The sequence below is a fragment of the Mastomys coucha genome, unplaced genomic scaffold (assembly GCF_008632895.1).
Source record: "Mastomys coucha isolate ucsf_1 unplaced genomic scaffold, UCSF_Mcou_1 pScaffold22, whole genome shotgun sequence".
NCBI classification, from domain to species: Eukaryota; Metazoa; Chordata; class Mammalia; order Rodentia; family Muridae; genus Mastomys; species Mastomys coucha.
In genome coordinates, this window is record NW_022196905.1 from 14,045,381 (window position 1) to 14,069,551 (window position 24,171).

At 40.5% G+C, this 24,171-nt stretch overlaps 1 protein-coding gene and 1 non-coding gene across 3 annotated transcripts in view; one reads left to right on the forward strand and one right to left on the reverse strand.

Annotated features, from left to right (window-relative positions):
- The first annotated feature begins 3,503 nt into the window (after positions 1-3,503).
- The window catches only part of Plek (pleckstrin), a 41,966-nt gene continuing 21,298 nt past the window's right edge, over positions 3,504-24,171 (forward strand). Inside the window, exons 1-5 of one of the 2 annotated variants that reach the window (XM_031339000.1) lie at positions 3,504-3,739; positions 17,271-17,426; positions 17,753-17,934; positions 19,639-19,730; positions 22,426-22,610. In XM_031339000.1, the coding sequence (XP_031194860.1) occupies positions 3,698-3,739; positions 17,271-17,426; positions 17,753-17,934; positions 19,639-19,730; positions 22,426-22,610 (657 nt within the window). In that variant the 5' untranslated portion in view covers positions 3,504-3,697. The remainder of the gene's footprint in view (positions 3,740-17,270; positions 17,427-17,752; positions 17,935-19,638; positions 19,731-22,425; positions 22,611-24,171) is intronic. The other variant, XM_031338999.1, reaches the window with a different exon arrangement.
- Positions 4,959-5,065, reverse strand: LOC116071541. The gene has a single exon (XR_004110952.1). It is a non-coding gene; the product is annotated as a U6 spliceosomal RNA (small nuclear RNA).

Genomic DNA, 24,171 nt, shown 5'->3' on the forward strand with positions numbered 1-24,171 from the left:
GAAGAAGAAGAAGAAGAAGAAGAAGAAGAAGAAAAAGAAGAAGAAGAAGAAGAAGAAGAAGAAGAATGAAATAATCTCATGCATTCTGTCAGATCACCCACTAACTAATGCTGCTCTTCAATAGCAACAAAAACAACAGGAATCCCATGTACTCATGAAACTGAGTAATTCTCTACTTGATAACTTGGTCAGGGAAGAAATAAAGAAATTAAAGAGTTTCTAGAATATAATGAAAATGAAGACATAGCATACCCAAACTTATAGGGCACAATGAGAGTAGTGCTAAGAGGAGAATTAATTGCACTGAGTACCTTTATAAAGAAATTGGAGAAATCCTACACTAGCAACTTAACCGCACATCTGAAAGCTCTAGGACAGAAAGAAGCAAACACACTCAAGAGGAGTAGATGGCAGGAAATAATTAAACTCGGAGCTGAAATCAACCAATTAGAAACAAAAAGAACTATACAAAGAATCAACCAAACCAACAAGATAGATAAACCCTTAGCAAAACTAAATAATGGCCACAGAGACAGTATCCAAATTAATAAAATCAGAAATGAAAAGGGAGACATAAGAACAGAAACTGAGAAAATTTAAAAAATCATCAGATCCTATTACAAAAGCCTATACACAACAAAACTGGAAAATCTAGATGAAATGGATGAATTACTAGAAATTGAAATCTTGAATGATGACATTGGTTGAAAATTTCCTTTACTGACCAGCAGGTGTTGCTAAGAAGTCATGAGGAGGGTAGGTAGGGTAACATCATAACCAGCAGGAACTGAGACCAGTAAACTCATGAATGGTCATGAACTGAGACAGGTAAATTCAAGAAAGATGACTTCCATTGTCTCTCAAGATATACCAAACTGTCTGTCTGAATACAGACAAACAAAGCACCAACTTTATATGTTTCTATTTTGTGCAAGAGGCATCAAATGTTGATTCTTTCATCCAGTTATATTTTCTAATATTTTTTAATTAATGTCAGTGTAACTGGGAACTGTTAGCAACCCTTTGAAATTTCATGTGATGAGTACTTGTCTAAAACATTGAAAACAGAGGTAGTGACTGCTGTTGGAAACAGTGCAGAAAACAAAAGGGAATGAAATATCAAATGGCTTCTTCCCAATTCTGCAGGCTCTCAGACTCCTTTTCCTCTTCTTTGTTACCTCCTGTGCTTATAGCACCTGGGGCTCACTCTTAGGAAACAGTCCATTCTTTCTTTTCTGTTCAGAGTCTATTGCATGTGTTCAGTTCTCATGCTGCCCCTTCAGTGACCAGAGGATGGAGTCCGAGGTCAGATGAGGCCCATCAGAAGCCTGGCACTCAGAAACTGTGTGGGGATTGGAAGTCATGGGCACTCTGCTTTTTTGGTATCCTAAAATGACATTCTGGTAGTTCTTGCTCCCTAGAAGCCCAGAACCACCTTGTTTCCTTCCTTCCTGAGACACCAGTCTTCATTTCTCCTCCAAGTTTCTGAATCATCTTATTTTCTTCAGCGAATCCCCATTGGCTTGGTCATCAAAAGAAACAGCTCCCAACTCAAAGGAATAAAAGCCACAGTTTATTCTGGAGCAATTATGAGAGATCATGGTCCACACATATCCATTTAAATCTCCCTAAATATAATTTTCCAACATGGAAGCAGTTCGTGGAGTTTTTATAATAACAACAGAACAAAGAGAGTAACAAATCAAGACATTTCAAAAATACATTGGCGGGAACATCAGAGAGGTTACACTGGATGGGCCAATCTTTCTTACAGGCCTCAGAGGCTACCTGGTGACATTTTTAGTTTTGGGTTGGTAGAAGATAATGGTCTGCTGAGTTGATAAGTTACAGACAGATTTTGTTTATCAGTTACGGGATACTAGTTTCAACACAGAGGTAAGAAAAGAGAATGGCTATTTAGGGAGTCAAAGTTAGCCCAAGATTAGATGCAATCGGGGTCTCTGTACTTGCAACCTCCCAACCTTTCCACAGATCTGTAGTTCTATCAGACTATGAGACGTTTTGCAGCCACAGCTTCTTTCCACGAATTCTCCTTCATACATCCATTAGTCAAGGTTAGTTTCCACTGAATGCAGCCATCAGATCGTAATTAGTCTACTATGTAGCTGGTTAACTAGTTTAACTCCTCAGAAACCACAACAGTGGATTCTACAAAGCACTCCAATGGATTCTACAATATCTATTTTAACTCACCACTAAGAGGGTCTTATCTCAGAATGATGGTAACTTGCTTGAAGGTAATGAATAACTAACATTTACAGACCTTGACTATACTCCATACAATGTTCTAAACATTAACATCCACTGTCTTATTTAATATTCAGAATAGCCTCATTGGACTGGTATTATTATGAGTGCTAGTCCTCATGGAGGAGACTTCCTGGTAAGTTCTACCTCAAGTCTTCCAAGTCCCGTGTTTGAAGTATGTGCTGTCTTCAGCAGTAGGATCATACTTTCAAGGTCTGGGAGGCATCCAAGGGAAATGGCAAAAGGCTATAATATATATTTTCAGCCCCCTGATTGAGACAGAACTCTGGGGATCCTGGGACACATTATGTAGACCAGGCTAGCTTCAAGCTCACAGAGACCCACCTGCCTCTGCCTCCTGAGTGCTAGGATTAAAAGTGTATACATTCATACTCCGTTCCATTGTTTTGAATTTTCTGGATCTCTCTGACCAACAATTTGAAAGGAGGTTTCCTATGCCTGCCAGGCACTGGGGGTTTTGTTAGATAGTCTATAGCTCATGTGGCACAACTTCATTTCAAGCACACACACACACACACACACACACACACACACACATACACACACATTATATATGTATTTTTAAAATAATGTTTTCCCTATGGTTTTTCCAAACATCCTCAGTGTTATTTGTCGTTTCTTTCTTCTCTCCTTCTATATTACCTTTCCTCTTCTCTGCCTACACACCCTTTCCCTGTTCCCATTAACAGGGATTACACCTGTATCCCATTAAACCCATCTCTAGAGTGCATTGTTCCCATCCCGCCTCGGATGATCTCTTTCTACTTTTCTGACTTCTATGGTTATTATAGGCTACATATTTAAATCTAACTGGGCAGTTTTCATTCTGGGGCTGGGTTATATTAATATAATATTTTCCAGTTCATCCACTCACCTGAAAATTTCATTATTTCATTTTTCTTTACAGCTGGGTCTTCTAGGATTGGTGGGGACAATGAAGAGCAGATGGTGAGCACTCACCTGGCTGGCTGGTATACATCCCAGTGTGGGGATGGAGACAGCTTCTTGGCATTTTTTTATAAGTACTTTTTTTATTTTTTTAATACTTCAAGAACAATTCCTAAGCAGGACAGTTTCAAGCCATAGAGTTTTATTGTTCATCTCTTACCATTTTTTTCTCTTTAGGACAGGAGTTTTACATATGGGTAAATATTTGACTAAGCTGCACGTTATTATTTCCATCATTAGGAAAGCATGGGCTGTTCAGCTATCTAGTTCCTTTTTCTGACTCGTCACCCCAGAGAGGGGAAAAGGATGTCATCGTGTAGTCACCAGCAGAAGAGAAATTGCGAGAGAGACCTCACTGTAAAAAGGACAGCCTACAAGTAGCTCAGCCTTCAGAAGGAGACTGAGCTCCTCAGAGGACGTGTCTGAAGAGTGGACCTGTGTGTCTGTTTGTCCACCAGACATGGAACCAAAGCGGATCAGGGAGGGATACCTTGTGAAGAAGGTAAGTAGGGAAATCACTTACAAGGCTGGACTTAGAGAGGGGCTTACAGGGGACTAGTGTTTGCTCCATACTCTGCCCATCCCTTCCAGGGACATTCCATGTTGGATCTATTGGGTTGGGATGAGAGTATTGCATCATATACATAGTGTGATGGGGTGGGGCTGCCTCCATGTGTTCCCCTACCGTTTTTTATTTCTTAAAAGTGAATTAATCTAGTTCAGGCTTCAGCACAGTTTTCCCTTACGAGCCTGAGAATTCCAAGATTCAGGGTGTGGAAGATGAAAATCCAGATTTAGCTTTTCATGATTTAAAACACTTAGAAACAGCTAAACATTGCCTTCTGGGGGAAAAAAATCTCAAATTGTTCTGTTAGAGAAGTTGGAGGACTGCTTAGTTCTTATTTAAATTGAACGGCTGTAGAAGAGTTAGGAGTGGCCAGGGTTGGTGTGAACAACAAGCAGAGAAAATGAGATAGCTAATTTCTTGGGTGTTCTCACACTTATGCTTCGGTTTCAAGGGTGTGAAGGTGGTTCCAGGTGGTGGCAGTGTGCGTTGGCTGTAATCTCTTACCCAGGACTTAATGAATTTGAATAACAGACCACTGAAGTGGTAGATGTATCATCTTAAAGAACCGAAGTGGAGATGTAAAAATGCTAAATATAGCTTAGTGTGGTGGAAAACTGACTTTTGATGCTGCTTCTAGTCTTTCTGCTGCTGCTGTGTGTGCTTTGTGTTGTGAAAACTCCTCGCCTGGTCAATTCACACATTGGAATTGCTGGCATCCTGTGGGCAGTACTCTGTGTACAAACTTGGCATGGAATCAAGTGGGTTCAGCTACTCAGAAATGTTGCTTCTGACTAAACTCACAAGAAGCTTTCTAACCAAATGAGCAGCCAATGTGCCTCTTATCTTTTTAAAAACTCAATGCAGTTAATTAAATAGCTAGTTAATCAATTTTTGAGACTGGGTCTTACTCTATAGCTCTTAATATATTCCAAGGCTAACCTTGAATTGGTGACAAGCCTCCTGCCTCAGTCTCCCAGACCCTGGGATTTCAGGGATGAACATGCTGGTCCAGCTACATCTTTATTTTAGATCATTCATTTGTTTCTTTTTAGCTTAAAATGTACTATGTGTATGGACATTGGACACTAAATGGTACATATCACAGCCTGGTTTCATTTTATTTTTTTATTTTTTTATTTTTTATTTTTTTTAAAAAAATATGGAATGCTTCACGAATTTGCGTGTCATCCTTGCGCAGGGGCCATGCTAATCTTCTCTGTATCGTTCCAATTTTAGTATATGTGCTGCCGAAGCGAGCACCTGGTTTCATTTTTATTTTGGATTAGAAAGAAACTTTCATTCATTTGTAAGAGACTAAGATGTCAGGGCCCAGTGGTATGACCGAGTCATGAGAAATACTCTCTCTAGCACCTGGGTACTGAGTTCTTTGTTTAGCACCCTAAGGTTTTTCTGAAGGAAAGCTAATCTCCATTAGCGTTCACAATTTATCTGTGGTGGTGAGAATTATGAGTTGGTACTGGGGAACACACGGGCCTTCACTGTATTCTCTCAGGATAACTGAATTTTGAAACTTTCTTTGTAAATGAGAGAGCTAGGTGTGGAGTATTGGTAACTGGAATCCATGTCCTCCCTCTCTAAGAACTGATAGGAACTGCTACTGAATGATCTTTCTCCTGATCATACTGAAAAGTACTGTGTGTGTGTGTGTGTGTGTGTGTGTGTATGTGTTTCTCTGTGCCTGTGCATTTGAGCAGGTACACACCTTCTGTGGTGTGTGTGTAAAAGGTTAGAAGACAAATTTCAGGAGTCTTTTCTCTACCCAGGCCATTCTGCTTGCTGTCAGGGACCTTTAACAGCTGAGTCATCTTAGAGGCCAGGCCTTGTTTTAACACAAAGTTACAAGGTTGTTGTTATAAAATTTGTATGCTAATATTTTTACAATCACTAGACTACAAAAATATAGACAATTCAATCTGCATGAAGTGAGGCCATTTCACTTGAAAGGGGGAGCAGTAGATTCAGTAGATGCTGTGGAGCATCTCGATTTAAAAGTTTTTACCTAGTTCCAGTAATTCTCTCAGATTATGACCTACAAGTGTCAGTCTAGGAAAGATTCTAGAAGAGAGCATAGTGAAACTTTGAGTTGATATTTCCACAGTGTATATTTCCCATCGTTCTTGTGGAAATACTCAGCAATATTACACGTAAATTTACATTGCATTTAATCTTATATTTATCTTTTCATGGTGCTTTGCATTTCCTCAGGGCCACTTAGATGGTCTTTCTTGTAATTTATGAGGATTATCTTACTTGGCACTTTAGTTCTGTTTGAATTTTCTTTCAATATCAGAACTTGAATCCAGGGCCTTGCATATGGTTAGGCAAAAGTGTTTTACCATTAAGCTGTACCCCCAAATGTTTTGCCATTGAGCTGTCCCCCAATCCTCTCACTTGGTGCTTTTGTCAGTAGTGAGTGTAAACCTGAAACTAGGATTTCCTAGTTAGGCATCAACTTTCTTAACTTCCTTATGTTTTGCATTTCTTTCAGTTATATAACATGTCAGTTCAACTCTGTCTGTCTGTCTGTGAACCTAGGTTCCAGAGAGTAGCCCATAAGTGAAGATAGCTGTCAGCAAGCACATGCACTCTAACAGCCTGTGAATGGTGATGGTTCCATTCACTCCTGAGGAAAGAACTGGGGACCCTCCTTCTGTGGATACTTTAGGACGCATGAGTGTGGCTATGAGGATGCAAGCAAGCCACATGCTAGTAATGGAAGTGATTTCCTGCTCTGCTCTTTTCCTTTCTATGTTGCTCAAGATTCTGGTGTAGGAATTAAACATGCTCTTCTCCTATGTCTTATGAAATAATTATTTTGAGGTAGGATATTTTGGTTGAAAAAATATACCATTGGAAAATGACGATATAGGAATTTTGTCAAATTTTCAGGTTGATGGCCAATGATATATAAACTTTAATATGTTTCTTCCTTGTTTTCCCTCTTTCTTTAGTTTCTCTCTGTCTCTCTGTCTCTAATTCTCTCTCTCTCTCTCTCTCTCTCTCTCTCTCTCTCTTTCTCTCTCTATCTCTCTATGTGACTGCCTGTCTGTGTGTGTAGGCATGCACCACAGTGTGTGTGCTGAGGTCAGAGGACAACTTGTGGGGCTGGGTTCTGTCCTTCCACCATATGGTTCCTGGAGATTAGACTCAAGTCATCATGCTTGGCAGAAAGTGCATTTCCTACTGAGCCATCACATGAGCCCATGTTTCTCCTCTGGTTCTGTTAGAGATAACTGTCCACATTTCACAACTTACATTTCCTCTTTTGCCCCCTGGCTAAGATCTTTAAATAGAGATTATGGTTAAGAAGGGGAGAAGAAAAGTAAGTATCATTGTCTACCCTTTCATTCTAAATTGCACTCCTTGCCCTGAGTCTTGTCACTTGTGCTTATTTTAAGGAGCATTTGTGGCCCTGTAGGTATAGCTGGCTGCTAGACCAATGTGATCTCTTTCCAGTCCTAACACATCACAGAGAGTAGGTGACTTCCTTTTTATCAATCAGCTGTAAGCTTAGGATCAAAACCAGGCTTGCCTAGTAGCAATCCCCATCCCAGGATGCCATGGTACTCTGAAAGGCATAAGTGTATTGCAAATAACATTGGGTGTAGTAACTTCAGCTTTTTTTTTTTTCTGATTAGGGGATTACTTTTTGAGAAATAAATATTTTGGTTGTTATGGAATACATATGATTGGATGTTCTTATAACCATAACTTTGAAACAAGAGAATATCCCTTCATGTTATGTCTCTCATTGCCAAAAACTAGTTTCCATGACAACCCAGCAATTACTAGGTACTGAAGGACAGACTCAAACCACAGCTTAAGACCTGAATGTCCTGTGAGGTTGATAGACAGCTCAGAAACCAGGGTCATGAGAAAGACAAAGACACGAGGCTGGGAGGGTGTTCCACAAACTTATAGCAGATGGTGTATATTGTTGAATCCAGTACTGAGCTGATGTTATAAAGGAAGGAAGGGTTTGGTGGATGGAGGAGGGACACAAGAGAGGCTGATGGGAGATGGTGTTGATCAAAGTACTTTATATGTGTGATATTGTTAAAGTAAGTAAGGTAAGTAAGGACGTAGGTAATTAATTAATTAGATCAACCAGAATCGGGCAAGTCTGGGATAAAGAGAGCAGAACAGACTGGGCATTTTATCCAAGAATTCATTTCTAGAGCCATGTTGTCTCCTGAACAGAATGAAATAATCTCCACAAGTTTGTGTTCCCTTCTTGTGGTAGTTAACACATGTGCTGGCCATGTTAGGGACAGTTCTAAGAATTAAGTGCATTAATGTATTTATAGAACACCCGTAGGCTAGTCCTAGGAAATGGATACAATTATGTATTACTTTGCAGGTAAAAAAAAAAAAAAAACCTGAAGTACACAGTGGCAGAAGGTCTTGCTTAAGGTTCCCAAGATAAAGCATGGCACGGTGATGAGGAACCAGAAATTGATGTGTTTGTGCACTAGCATAACCAAGAGCTGTGTGTAACAGTTGTAACCATGTTTCACGTGGTCCTAATGGGTTCGAGCTGCAGTGTCCTCCTTTTCCAAAGAATTCTTCTCTCTGATAAGAAAAAAGATGGGAGCAGGGAGACTCTCAGGCCAGAATCATTCCAATTGTATTGCTCACATAATTGGATTCTGACCTATCTGTATTGTGGTAATTTCTGGAGCCCTACCACAAGCAAACAGTGTACTAATCTCTTTGAAGTATATCATATCCTTTAATGTTTATAAGGAGAAGCAGGTGCTGAGGGTTAGGAAAAATGAACAGTTTGTTTAAGGTCACAAAACCTGAAGACAAAGTAGAAATGTAACCACAAATCTAAAAATCAGTTGGTAAAGCACACTGCCCTTCTGTACAGCTTATTTGATACATTTTTTTTGTTAGGGAAGTCCAATTTGATAGAAGTTATTCATACAAAAATACACTACTGGATAGGCTCATTCTCTTGCTCCCAAAGAACTTATGTACATGCCATACAAGTGTCTGAGAAGTTGTGCAGGTAGGGAACTGGATGATATGGTTTATAACGCAGCAGAAGTGAAAGGCTGACTTAATATAATCTCACTTAAAACAGAAAGTCCCATAGGTATACAGGCGGAGTATAATGCTGCACCATTCTTATGTAGTTATGATCATAATAGAATTCTGGGAATTTGAGCTCTGTATAGGCATGTAAAATGAGTTTGAAGAAAGGGGAAGTTAGAAGAGATCTTCATTCCAGGAAGTGTCTGGGAGGGTCCCGCTTACCTCAGCACCGAGCCTCCAGGGCTGGCTTCTGTCAGTGAAGCTGGGCATGCTGGACAAGAGCTTATGCTAATTTCTGTTAGATCTGAACTGTTGGAGGATGGAGACTGCACTGTGTGCGTTTCTATACCCACAACATACAGGTCAGGTCTAAAACACAAGAAACGTTATCTTATTTCTGTACTGAACTTTTCTCAAGGAAGAAATGTGCCTTGAAATAGACTTACAGAGACCAGAGAATCAAGGTTCCATATTGTAGTAACATTTAAGGTATTCGAAAAAGGGGAAGGGAGCTCAGTGAAGCTGGCCATTGCATGATCACATTATGCATGCTCCTAGCAGTTTCAATTAGTTTTGCATTAAGGGAGAGGAACAGGGTTGCCAGGGTGACATGGTCATAGAAGACTAAAGGGATAGCAGGGCCACAGGACAAGTGTGTAGAAAGTGGGTGGAAATCTAGGCATGTAAAGTATGTAATCGAGTTTTCCATTTTTGCCTTGTTTATTTTGACTAATATACAATTAAAATTCAATACATCCATTGTCAGCTCACATGTTCAATTTTTTCCTTTGATTGGTGCAAAAATTATTTTCTAAAACATCTAACTAGTGGATTTTCCAAGAAATCTAGAAGCTGGATGTGTTATCTCATACCTATAATCCTAGTACTCAAGAGGCTGAGGTAGGAATATTGCCACTGGTTCAAAGCTAGTCTGAGTAATATAGAGAAATCCTGTCTCAAAACAAAATAAAACAAAAAAAAAATGTGGTGGCACATATTTTTAATCCCATCACTTTGGATGTGTAGACAGAGAAAAGACAATGAAAAGTCCAAGGTCATTCTTAAGTTACATAGTAAGTTTGGGCTCAGCCTGGGCTGACTCAAAACAAAACAAACAGACAAAACTAAAACCAAAACCCAAACTAACTGCTACCACCACCACCACCAACAAAAAAAAAAATCCAAAAGTTAAACCCCTCTGAAGAAAATACTTATCCATTTGTCTAGCTCTTGTTGGGCTAAAACTATTCAATTTCTGCAGTAACTCTCCTGAAGGGATAGAATCACTGTGGCATTCTCTTCTAAACAGGCCCCAGTTAATTTGCAGCCATCAGGATCCCTGCCTGAAGGTTCCCAACATATCCAAGAAGCATGGAATTTGCAGTTTAGTAGTCTATTCTTGTGAAAAGCAGAGCAGAGAGTGTATTCAGTGCAGCAAGGCCCAAGTCTGTTTTCATGTTTTCTGTGTAAATAGGACAGTATGCACAGTTGAGCAGCATCATTGACCCCACCCATCACTGACCATTGTTGTCTGGTGTCCAGGATGCTCTGGAAGACGGCTGGTTGTTGTCTGTGTGAAATCTCTTCCAGGCTCATAAGTTTCTTGTTAAGCTGGCACAGGAGCACAGCATTCCCTTCCTCCCCAGCATATGATGCCCATGGAGGTCCACTGTCTAACAGCCAAGGGGAGGAAAAAAATGTATAGAAAGTACTCTTTCCTTCCATATTAGTTACGATTTCTCTCTGTTTTTACACTTCAGTTTTGAGGGATTTAGTCCTGGAATGATATGTCAGAGTTTATAGTCTTAGATTTTTCTCTAAACCTACTTTATTTAGGGTTCTTAAACACTTTAATCTCCCTTCTAGCCCATTGATAGGATCTCAGTAGAGAGAAAGAAGGTTTATAGGAAAAGGGGTTTGTGGAACTGTTTAGAAGTAGTTCATTAGGGACGGGTGATTCCACTCTTCGTTGTCAGGATACCAATAGTCCAGTCCAATAGCAATAACCAAACATGAATCAGTCACAGTGGCTCTATACAGCAGGAACTGCCTAGGCCCTGTCAAATCAACATGAGTCAATGGAGGTGGCAAGAATCAGCCATCAGACCATGAGAAGTTCTTTGGCTCATTTCTCTCTTCACAGTGAAGACCAGAGAAAACCAGTAAGGGTTCCACAGCCAGTGGAGCCCAGGGAATCCCCCCAAAGCTTCCTTTCACTGTTTATCTTTATAAACTCTTTCCAAACAGAATGTGCTTTCTCTAGCATCCAGTCCACTCCAGAAAAAATCACATGCTTTCATGTGTCTGTTTCAGCAAAGCATCCTCTCATAAGACAGCTTCCAGAAAAATATCACATGACACAACTGAGTTTCCAAAGAAACCAGAAATTTCCACTTGAAGAATTGGGATGAAATTTCCTGAAATATGCCTGTAACTGAAACAAATATGATAAATGGAACATAAGTAGGGTCAAGGTCAAGACATTCATGTCAGGGGACCACACGTAATAACCACCTCTGTAACCTGTTAGCTTTAATTCCTTTCTAAGGGCTAGCACAATTTTCTTTAAAAGTTTTGTTGCTGATTTTGAGATAGGATCTCAGTATGAAGTTTAGTCTGCCTTCAGAATTCTTGGCCTGCTTCATCTGGGAATTACAGGCAAATTTTACCATGTCCAACACGACTTCGTTTTCATTTTGAGAATTTTGTTCCTTCTGAGACACATTTACAGGGTGGGTGATAAATGTAGCTATAGGAAGGAATTGCTGACCCATCCTAAAATTACCCTTTTAAATTTACATCATAAGTTTGCCTAGTCAAATGTGGTTTAGAGATACTCTGCACATGTAAGAGGATATATTAACAACTTTATCATCTTTCCAATTGTGGTAGTACTTATCTCTTTGGTAGGATTGTATAAACACAGCTTGTTTCTTTTTTAAAAGTTATTTTAATATTTTGCTGCATTATTTTTTTCTACTGAAGTATATCTCTTTTAAAATATTTAATACAATCCACTGTAATGTAATTTTCCAATCCTGTTGTCCTTTCTTTGGTGAATCACTGTAAATAGTGCATGATCTTTAAAGTTCTTTCCCCAAATACTGCAACATGTAAGAAGGACACACGCTCCACCATGTTCATAGCAGCCTTATTTATAATAGCCAGAACCTGGAAACAACCCAGATGTCCCTCAACAGAGGGATAAATTTTGCAATGGCAAACCATTTTATGTCTAGATCTATCTGTTTTCAAAGCTATGACCTGCTCACTCACTTTGCAGTGTTCTGAACCTCTGAAGAAACTCTCCAGCCCCAAGACACCTTTCTTGACTTTCTGTCTTCATTATTTCAGGGGTTTACAGCTCATTCACCTAGTATTCCATAGCCCAACTCTGGTGAACACTCCATGTATAACTACTTTTAAATGGAAATTTTTTTTAGTCTAGCAAACAGAGTAGTGGCATCTTCATTACATCATTACACTTTGCTCTTATTCATTTCCTCCCCCATCCCCTCCCACCCCCTCCTCCATGCCCTCTCACACCCACCAGCTGTTTTGCTTCCCTCAGCTGGTTCCCTTCTGCTTACCTTACCTTCTTTATTTCACAATTCTCTTGCATCTTCTTCCTCCCTTCTTACACATACATACCCCCCCCCCCCACACACACACAGAGAGAGAGAGAGAGAGAGAGAGAGAGAGAGAGAGAGAGAGAACACATTTAACCTTAAATCTAGGTACCACATGATACTTTTGGTGTCTAGCATATTTCACTTAACACAATAGTTTCTAGTTGTATCTATCATTGCAAGATGCCATAATTTCATTTTTCTTTATAGCTTCATAAAATTGTGTATGTGTCTTTCAGCTGCTGGTGAACATTTAGGCTGGTTCTTTGGCTTGGCTTTTGTATTCTAATGAATTTTATTATTCTAATGAATTTTAAAAGTACATATTAATTACATTAGCCTTTAACTCAATGATGGTATATTATAACTATAATGAACTTTTTATTTGTTTTCAGTTTTTATAAGTATTTCACAAAAATTCACTTAAAGTATGGTCATATGCCTCATCTTTGTAATTTCTTTTTGTGTCATGTAATGCATTGAGATACCTTATACCAGGTCCTATGAGGATGACTGGTTATTCAGTGGAAACTCTAAATACTGCTCATAAACTAAAACCTAAAATGATTAAAATATTATATAATATTCCTTTTTAGCTGCATGTATAAGGTGTATATGGCTCACAAATGAATTTTATGTTTAGACTTAGTTTCCATCCTCAAAATATTGTACGTATTTCAAAATCTGGAAAAAAATAGAAAATCTGGAGCAATGGTGGTCCCAGAAATCATTTTAAGAGTACTATCATCTCTCTCTCTCTCTCTCTCTTTCTCTCTCTCTCTCTCTCTTTCTCTCTCTCTCTCTCTCTTTCTCTCTCTCTCTCTAATTTCTATTTACCTATCTACTTTCTATCTAATCATTTTTCATCTACATAAAACTACAAAATCTTGCTAAATTGTATTAAGAGATTGACCCAGATTCCAGAATTAAGCAACTACTCAAGAACCAAAATGAAGATGGCGTCTGAAGGAAAGGGAAGGAGTATTATCGAGGAATTGAGAGACCAGAATTCTACCCGCAATTTCACATTATCTGGGTGAGGGTGCCAGGACAAGTCACTCTGCCTCAGGCTTATTCCTTGGGTGAACAGAAACTTGAAGGCAGAAAGGAAATGGTATAGGGGATCAATAAGAGTAGGTTGTCTGAGTGGCAAACCAGTGGCTTGTAGCAGTTGCAAGCAGATAGAGATGCTACACAAAATCTCTTCATCATAACTCACCACATGACTTTCGAGCTTCGGAGAAAATTAAATATCTGTAAGTGGCAAATAACTCTTTTTTTTTTTTTTGTACAAAGTGCCTGCCTTCTCTTTGTCATAATGACCTCACATTAGCTTTTACATAAAGTGCCAGACATTCTTCTATGGGCCCCAGACATGTGTCCCAACTATTCCACCTCATTGTGTAGTGAGGTGGTCCTTATAAGCATTAGGTACTCTACTGAATGAATGGCAGTATCTCACAGTGTTCTGAATCTCTCTTCCCCTGATAAATAATTATGTTGAACATTTTTTTGTAGGACCTTTGGATATCTTCTTGGATGACATATCCATTTAATGTTGTGGTCCATTTAAAAAAATGGAGCTTTACTTAATAGTTTTCAGGATATATGGTTTGTAAATTAAAATAATTGAAGTTGCAAACCAGGAGAGAATTTAATTAAAATTATTTAATGTATTGTCATAGTGTTCATTTTTGGAAAAGGCTAATCATTGCTAGTCTGGTCAGTTTTTCTTCCAGGGTGGAAATGATAGCACATTTTAGCAGAAAAAAAATTATTTTAGGCCTAGAATAAAGGAAGTGTTTGAACAAGCAAAATGATCATTCCATAAGCGTTTATTCTCTCTGCATAAATAGTTTTCCTTTTGACAAATGGACCCTGATAAGAGGGCCTGTGTGTTTCATGATGTGCATTTCCCAGGATATCCTGGGTAATGGTTGATAATTCTATTTTTGGTAGTCACAAAAGGGTGTCAGTATCAGTCAAAGAATAGAGGCCAAGAACCAATTGTCTTACTTTTTAAACCCTCTGAGCATAGAGACCAGAAAGGACATTGGTCTAGCACAATGGTTAGTTTATCAAAAAGGTTTTATTAAATTTTTGACAATTCATATAAGTATATTTTCATTATATTCACTCCCTACTCCTCCCTTAGCCCCTTCCACATCCATCTCTATATCTTTGCCCTGTCTTTTTTTTCCCCATTAACTCCAATTTATTCCATCCTTCCACCAGAGTGTGGTTCACCCACCAGGAACCACATTTTTAAGGAATCCTGGCTGTTCCCTCCTGAGAGGTCATGGATGTCTATCACTCCCCAGTGATAAATGGAGGCTTGGGAACTCCTCCCATGCTATGCTAGAACACTGACTGGCTTGATCCTTAAAAGTCTTCTGCAGGAAACCATAGCTGCTGTGAATTTATGAGTTTTGTGTCTTTGTAATGTCCAGAGGACACTGTTTTCCTCTGGTCCTTCCTGGTCTTAGGCTCTTATAATCTTTCCACTCTCATTTCTACAGGGGTACTTGAGCCTGGGGTAGAGGGTGTATGACATCAATGTTCCATTTGTGGCTGAACACCTACTGACATTTGTTCTCTGCACTTTAATCAGCTGTGTGTTTCTTATTAACCACTGTCCACTGCGCAAAAAGTTCTCTGATCTACAGGAAGAGACCACAAATTAAGAGGCAGTTTGATACTTTGTTCATTTAGTAGAATAATGATAGTAGGTTCAACCCTGGAGCCTGTGAGCTCCCCATCTATAAGTTTTTGGTCTGATTACAATAACAGACATGCCTTTGCTTCTAAGAGTGGACCTTAAAATCCAATCAGGCAGTAGTTGGTTAGTTCTCTCTTATCGTGTGTTTGAATTCTGATTATCAGTCTTGGAAGCAAGAGCATTTCATCTGAGCAATCTCACAAATTCTCCTTTATAGAATATACAAATTAAATACAAACTCTACTTTCTGCCTATGTCACAGAAAGAAAAAGAAAAGAAAAGGAAAAAGGCAATGATTTGTTGAAAATATTTTTCTTGTTCTTTTTGAGAGAACTAATCTCCACAATGCAAATGTGTGACAGTATATGTTCACATATGTACATACACACACACACACACACACACACACACACACAGAGAGAGAGAGAGAGAGAGAGAGAGAGAGAGAGAGAGAGAGAGAGAGAGAGAGAGAGAGAGAGAGAGAGAGAGAGAGAGAGAGAGAGAGAGGGAGGCTTACTGGTAGTTCCTCCTCATAGCAGTTGCGTAAGAAGAATGTGGTTTTAGCAAAGAGCGGTGGAGGGCAAAGCCCCGGGTAATGAGTAGACAATGAGTAGGACCAGTCATATTTCTCAGTAATTTGGCATTTTTGAAACAGTCTTCTCTGTCAGCATTTTAATGAACATGAGTTATGTACTCAATGACATAAAGGAATGAAAGGACCTATAATGTCAATCTCTGGCAAAAAAAGACAACCCCATGATGGCAACTCAATTGTAGGTGCTGCTTAAGCTTTGTCAACGTGACACACACCTAGACATTTCTGGGAAGAAGGAATCTCAGCTGAGGAACAGCCTTCATCAGATTGGCCTGTGGACAACTGGTAAAGAAGGGCTCAGTTTGGAAAAGTAGAAGGATGTAAAAAAGGTAGCAGAACATGCCAGGGAAAGCAAGCCAATAGCCAGCATTCCTTCGTGGTATTTGCTTCAATTCCTGCCTCTAGGCTCTAACCACCAGGTTGCTTTGGGTCAGTTTTGTTTTGTTTTGTTTTGTTTTGTTTTGTTTATCACAGGAGCAGAATGCTAACCTGAACTGAGCATATAAGAAAGCATATAGCCAAGTTTTAGGATGCAGAGAACAGTCAGTGAGTGAAGAGGGAGGAGACTTTCAGAGCAAGGCCACAAAGGGCAGTTGGCCACTAAGCTGAATCTTAATGACAGAGAAAGGGAGAAGAGAGCTAAGAGAGGCAGAGTTTGGAAGGGACAGAGAGTGACTGACTCGAAGTGAATGGCAACAGGTAGGAGATATAATGGGTTCCCAAAAAGTCTTAACTCTGGGAGAATTCATGTTGTGTCCACAGAGATTGTTTTTATTTTCTTATTAGATATTTTCTTTATTTACATGTCATATGATTTCTCATTTCCAAGTTTCCCCTCCAAAAAAAAAAAACAAAACTAAAAAACAACAAGAACAAATACCTGTTGCCTTCCCCCTCCCCCTGCTTGCCACCCCACCCTCTCCCACTTATTGGCCCTGGCATTCCCCTACACTGGGGCACAGAACCTTCACAGGGCCAAGGGCCTCTCCTCCAATTGATGATCGACTTTGCAATCCTCTACTATACACATGCTGCCAGAACAATCAGTCCCACCATGTATAGTCCTTGGTTGGTGGTTGAGTCCCTAGGAGCTCTGAGGGTACTAGTTAGTTCATATTGTTGTTTGTCCTATGGGGCTGCAAACCCTTCAGCTCCTTTGGTCCTTCCTCTAACTCCTTCATTGGGGACCCTGTACTCAGTCCAATGGATGGCTGTAAGCCTCTACATCTGTATTAGTCAGGTACTTTCAGAGCCTCTCAGGAGATAGCTATATCAGGCTGGCTTGTCCTTCCTTCAGTCTCTGCTCCATAGTCAGTCCCACAGAGATTGTTTAATGCCCTTAAACACACAAAATACTTTTAAAGTTAACTCCAGGAAGGTATGAATCTATTTTCTTAAGTGGAAAGTACAGTTCCCAATTTGCCCTCTCCAAGCCAGCTTCCCATATCTTTCTTGTTACAGGGAAGTGTATTTAACAGCTGGAAACCTATGTGGGTTGTACTGTTAGAAGACGGAATTGAGTTTTATAAGAAGAAAAGTGACAACAGCCCCAAGGGGATGATCCCACTGAAAGGAAGTACTCTAACTAGCCCCTGTCAAGACTTTGGCAAACGGATGGTGAGTTGATACCATGAACCACCAAGACCCTTGTGTCACCTATTGACTTTGGATGCTCTTTTCAAATTCTGCCTTCCCTAGCTCTCTCTTCCCCTCTCTATTCTTAAGACTCAGCTTATGAGCCTAGCTATGTCACCTGCTAACCTTGGAGTCTGTGTGATGTTAGCAGTGCTTTCTGAATAAGCATTCCGTCTCATCAACATCCATTTGTTACCCTGGCATTGGGCTCTCTCTTTGCCAGGACAGGATTGTATCAACTGCTGTTTCATGAAGGACCTTAGACCTTGAAAAGGGTCATTTCTAATAGAATATCTTTTGATTTTTAGTTCGTGTTTAAAATCACTACAACCAAACAGCAGGACCACTTCTTCCAGGCAGCCTTCCTGGAGGAGAGAGATGCTTGGGTTAGGGACATCAAGAAAGCCATTAAATGCATTGAAGGAGGCCAGAAGTTTGCAAGAAAATCCACAAGGAGGTCCATTCGTCTGCCAGAGACAATTGACTTGGGGTAATTTTCTGAGTTTGCCTCTTTCCACCCCTTGACATTAGTGATAGAGAGGTGGCAGGGAACAACATGTAACCCTAGGCCCCAACAGAGACTGGAAAATGGGTTCTTTGCAGTGTTCTTTACATCTGCTCTAATCACAAGTGATTCTTTCTCCAAGATGGCCATTTCTCTTGTTATATTTGCCTTTTGTGTTAACCATGGCCCGAAACAAGAGACTTATTAGAAAGACTCTCATGTTGGCTGCTTAATATGTCTGATAAGAATTCAGTTCATGTGGGCTGGAGGTGAAAGTGGTCTCTCAGAGGGGATGAGACATATACTTTCTGTACAACTAATGTAAGCGCTGATATGCCACAGTAATGGAATCATGTGAAGCTTCATGAGACTTAGCACTTGTCTCACTTGGATAAGGTCCTAAGAGAAGAAATCTGGTCTGGCCCTAGCCACTGGTTTCAGGCATCATGTGATTGGCTGGCACTGTCAGAATTAAGTGGGAAAAGAAGCTCAAACTATATGGGAGCACAGAGACTTAGAATTATTCTGACAAGACTACTTTTAGTTTATTATTCCAGGGAAAAAAGTAAGAGGCTGCTTTTTTACCTTACCACTTTCAGGAAAAAAAGATAAGTTAAAAAAAAAAATCTTTCTTTAAGGCAACTGTAGGATAGCCAATAGCTTTCTGAAAAGCATGTGAAGAATTGTGAGACTTATCTTTCCATTGCTTTAACAAATATCTAAATGAATCAATGTAGGAAAGGGGGAGATTTATGGTGAGTCAAAGTGTGTCCTTTGACCTATTACTTTTAGTCCCACAGTGGTGGTTGGGGCCAGCACATCATGGAAAATATAACCAATATGGCGTATCTGTCCACTTTGTAGTTGAGATATGAAAGAAAGAATTTGGATTCCCATATCTCCTTCGGGAACATGTCCACAAATAACTCAAAATCTCTCACTGTGTGTGTGTGTGTGTACATGTGTGTGCACCTATATTCGAGTCCATGTGCATATGTGTACAGGTGCATATGGAGGCTGGAGGCAGATTTCAGATACCTTTTCAAGTGCCTTCCTCCTGCCTGTTGAACCAAAGTCTCTCAGGAGCCCACTGACTCACTCAGTTAGATTAGCTGGCCAGCCTGCCACAGTGATCCTTCTGCCTCTGCCCCCAAAGTGCTGACATTACAACGTACTGTGTCCCACTTCTTCTGTGGCTGTTGGGTTTCCAAACTCTAGTCTTTATGCTTCCATGTAAAGCACGTTGCTAAAAGAGACACCCTGGCCACATTTCTTGAATCTTCAACTACCTCCGAACAGCACCAAGCTTGGGTACAAGCCTCTCAGGCAAGGGTGTTTGCAGGACATGCCAGATCCAAACTATTGCAGGGCCTTTAAAGATCTTTGTTCCTGCACACATGGCCCTGGGAACTCCCAATCTTTGGCAACTCTTTATCTCAGGCACCAGGATGAACTCAACAAGGAGATTAATGAATTTAAGGGATATTAAGCACATCTGCTAAATGATGCTAGATGCAGGCCATATGATTATGTAAGTTGGAACACTGCCCTTTAACAACTGCTGGTCTGACAGACAGAAAAGGCTCAGGGATATGCTATGGAGTGGTGAGACGTAGCTTGTGAAGGTCAGTTTTTGTAGTTCATCATTCTGAAATGCTCCTCCTTCACCTCCATTTTATCTCTGTGCAGGGCTTTGTATCTGTCTATGAAAGACTCTGAAAAAGGAATAAAGGAGTTGAATCTGGAGAAGGACAAGAAGGTTTTTAATCACTGCTTTACAGGTAAAATGATGTGTACTCCCAAAATGGTCAGCTGAGGGGGGGACGTGGCATTCTCCCATGGCCTTGAACAAGAGAAAAGGATTCTGCCTGTGCTGAAAGAGTAATAATGGGAGAAAAAGCTCTTGTTTTTGTTCAAGACTTCAGAATCACAGCTATATCGACCAGACATCTTTTTTCTCCAATATTTGGCATTATATTGAAAAAGGCACAGCTTGATATACTGCAACCCATGTTGTAATAAACAGGAATTCAGATATGTAGTATAAAAATTCTAAATAGTAATGTTAGGATGTCAGACACTGTACATACAGTAAGGTATTAGGTATTTATGCCATGTGTCATAGCTGTGAAAACATTAAGAACATACTGCCTGTTTTCGAACTCTGGATCTGCAGCTTACTACCCACAAAACCCCAGTCATTCTGTAAAGCAGAGTGGACCTACTTCCCAGGCTTGTTGTTTTATAGGGGAATAGTACCTGAGCCATACAAAGCATTTTGAGTGCTAAGCTTTCAAGTAGTTAGTATGATTGAAGAGGTTACATATCTAAGCAACAAAGCCATGATTTTGGAAGAGATGAAGAACTAAGAATTGCTGAGGTGGACGGGAGGCAGTGCCTCTTGACCTCAAAGTAGAGGGAGTTTGAAGGGAAGATTTCTGATGATTAGTGATGGTGGAAATGTGCAGGATATAATCTGGAAAAATATACTTACCACCTGGAAAATGTTATGGCTCATTATAGAAAGCAAAATGGGATGTGTAGTTTGGGAGTATGTCAGACACTTAGCATCGTAAACATGCTTGCAAAAGATGCCACAGGGATACACCTTGGGGGAATTATAATAGTTTAAGCATCTGAGAAGATGTTAGGTCCAGAGAATATTCATGAAAATGGCTTAGGTCAGAGTCAGGAAGGTGAAAAGAAAATGATGTGATTTGCACCATGGGGCATGGAACTTTAGGAAATGCAAGCAGTGCCCTTTAGCATCAAGGGCGCTATGGCATCAAGCTACTATGGGGCACAGCAAAGGCAAGGCAGGACCCTAAGACTGTAAGACTGGGGTTACCATGAGAGAACCCCAGGCCAAAGGAATAAGAGGGGGTTCCTAGGTAGACTCCACTGACAGATCTAGCCTAGACTTATTTTCTGTTGAACATACCCCTGAGTGTCAGATTCAAGTCCTTCCTGTGGATGGTCATTATAGATTCTAGAACTCTCCTTGAGTGGAGTCTTCATGTGAGTCAGGTGGTATCAGCTGAGAGGCAGAGATTAGGACACACTCAGTGCTCACACGCAATGGAGTACCTTGACGATCTGATCTATCTCATGACAGAAGACTCAGGATGAGGTTGTCTTTCAGATTCCAGCATACCCAGTCAAACAAGCACCACTCAAATGGGAGACATACAAAATGAAGGCTCAGGACAGACCTGACTGAGGCCCGAGGTCATTCCAACTCCCCAAGTCTTAAGTTTTTTATTTTTCAAATGGAGCCAGTAATTGCTACCTCTTTTGTGAGATTGTGAAGATTTAAGGGAGAAATGCTTGTCTTCATAGAGAAAGAAGTGGGAGTAAAACTTTTCAGGTGTGAAACTCATGGAAGGCTTACTCTCTGAAAGGGGTCCTGGCTCTCTCAGGTGTCCCGTACCCAATGCACCCGTTCCAGTGACCCAGGACTAGTAGGCTGCTATGTTAGGCATCACTGTGTGAAGTTGTAGGGAACACACTTTATAAATGCAAAGCTTCATTTTTAGTTTGCGAATAATTCCACTGATAAATTTTCTTCATTTCATTGCCTGTGCAGTTTCCTGAGAAAAAAAGCTAAGTAATATGACTACTCACTGTCCCTGCCTGACCCTTTAAAAGGCATGATGATAAACACAAGTAATGCAATCTAATTTTAACTTAGGACACACACCCCACTGTGCTATTTGGTAATTAATAACTTGAAGTATCTCTACACTGACAGACTTCTTAATGCAGCATCAGACTCTCCTCGCTGACCCACATCTTCCTCCTCCTCTTGACAGCTTGTGCCTTTTTCTCACCAGCTCCATCTCTGGTCTTATGGGCTGCGATGTGCTTCTGCACTTGTCCACATGGCTGCTCCTTGCCTACGCTGGGCCCTCAGCTCCTATCTCAAATACTTGCAAACACCTTCTCATATTTGAGGTCTCAGCCCAGTTACTTTATAAATCAATTTCTGATTTGATCAAATCATTCATTGTACCAAAATATTGGCTTACAGCAACATTCTTTAACTTTAAAGCTTACATTTTCACTAGTAAGCCTGCCTACTCCTATCTTGTATCTTGTAATCTAGTATCTTGTAGGAGCTTAGTCAATGTGTGGAGTATTACAAATAATTTATATATTTCTTTTTAAAGTACTATATAAGTATATATATGCACATCTACAAATATATTTGTGTGCATGTGTACATGTGTGTCAAAGTGTGCGCACACACATGCTTTAACTTTTGCATGATTCCTTTTGATTTCAAATATCTGTCTCACTGATTTTCTTTTTCCTTCTTGGAATCACCGGGAAGATGAGACTAGATGGGTCAGGTGGGAGGGTGGCTTTCTAGGGAGGCCTGCACTGGAGGGATTATATGGCCTGGTCCTTGGGGTAAAGTCAGTGGCTTGTGGCTTGGGAAAGAGGTTTAGTATTCCCTCTGATATTCCTATCCAGGTAGTGGTGTCATTGACTGGCTGGTTTCTAACAAGCTAGTTCGGAATCGCCAGGAAGGCCTCATGCTCTCCGCTTCCCTGCTCAGTGAAGGGTACCTGCAGCCTGCTGGAGATCTGTCCAAGAATGCAGCAGATGGAATAGCTGAAAACCCTTTCCTGGACAACCCTGATGCTTTCTACTATTTTGTAAGTGTGAAAAGCTTCCCATGTGTGCTCCCTGACATAGGATTGGGGTAGATTTTCTAAGGATAACTAATTTATAGCCACATATGCAAATGAAATGTCTAATCATAAAGAGACTTGATGGGTGGGAAGGCTGGGTGGAAAAGAAAAGTTAAAAGGCAGCTGGTGAGATGGCTCACAAGGAAAGGTGCTTGCTACCAAGCCTGATATCCTGAGTTCAGTCCTCAGAACTTGTATGGTAGAAGGGGAGAGCCAGTTCCTGCATGTTGTCCTTTGACTGTTGGTTCTTCACACTAACTCAAGCTTTCTCCTGCTGTGAACTTCATTCCTAAATGGTGTAACCTTTGCATACTTTGTAAACTTTGTAAGCCCTCAAGGCAGGAAAGTGGCCAGACCTTCAACCGAGGAGCTCCAGTGGTCAGGTTCCACCTCCACACTTCCCTACCAGCCATGAGCTATATTCTAAGAGCTGTAATGACCATTCCCAGCCCAGAGGCGGAAGAGTGACCCAGTTTCACCCACCAAGAAAAACAATAATCCCACAACCCCTGAGTTTACCGCAAGGATCAGGCCACACAATCCCTCCAATGCAGGCCTCCCTGGAAAGCCATCCTCCCACCTTGGCAAGGAACCCTATAAAACCCTGTGTTCTGCCTAGTTTTCTGCTGCTTCTTATCCTAGCGGAGGGAGCTACCCTCCTGGGTTTTCCCCTCGGAATCAATCTCTTGTGTGAGGTTTGTTGTGATTTTGTGGCATTTCTTGGCTCTCCACGGCCAGGATACCTTTTGGAGCAGAGCTGTAACAGTTTTGCCCGAGCAGAGCTTTTGCTGGGAAACCTTGGCTTTCCAGAGAGGAGCTAGAACACTTCCACTGGGGAAATCTTCCCCAGACAGCGCAAAGTTGTTACACTTGCAGTGGGGAAACTCTTCCTGGCTGGAGAACATCTGTAGAGAAAGCCATTCCTTTAGGAGCTGCAATACTTCCCTGACCTCAATTGCCACACAGTGGCTTGCACGTTCTCATAGATATTCAATCCCTCCCTCAAACACACACAAATAAACAACTATTTAAAAAACATGTACCAGGCCCACAAAGCATCTCTTACACCAGCACTTTCTACACTTCACAGCTGCTCCCTCAAATGCTGCCCTCCCCAAGTGAACAGTTTAAAGAAAACGATTGTTTACCTAAATAGTTTTCTGTCACTCACCTTTGAAATATTTTTATTTTTATTCTAAGTCAGTGGTTCTCAGCCTTCCTAATGCTGTGACACTTTAATACAGTTCCCCTTGATATGGGGATTCCTGACCACAAAACTATTTTTGTTGGTAGTCCTAACTCTAATCTTACTGTTTTTAATCTTACACAAATAGCTGTGTTTTTCAGTGGTCTTGGATGATCCTTGTGAAATGTTGTTTGACCCCCAAAGGGGTCAGAACCTACAGGTTGAGAACCAATACTCTAAGCGATCATTTGATTTATTTTAATTTTAATTAAAATAAATTAATTTATTTTATCAGTGTATCAGTGCTTGGCACATGTTGTCCTGGACAGTGGGAACACA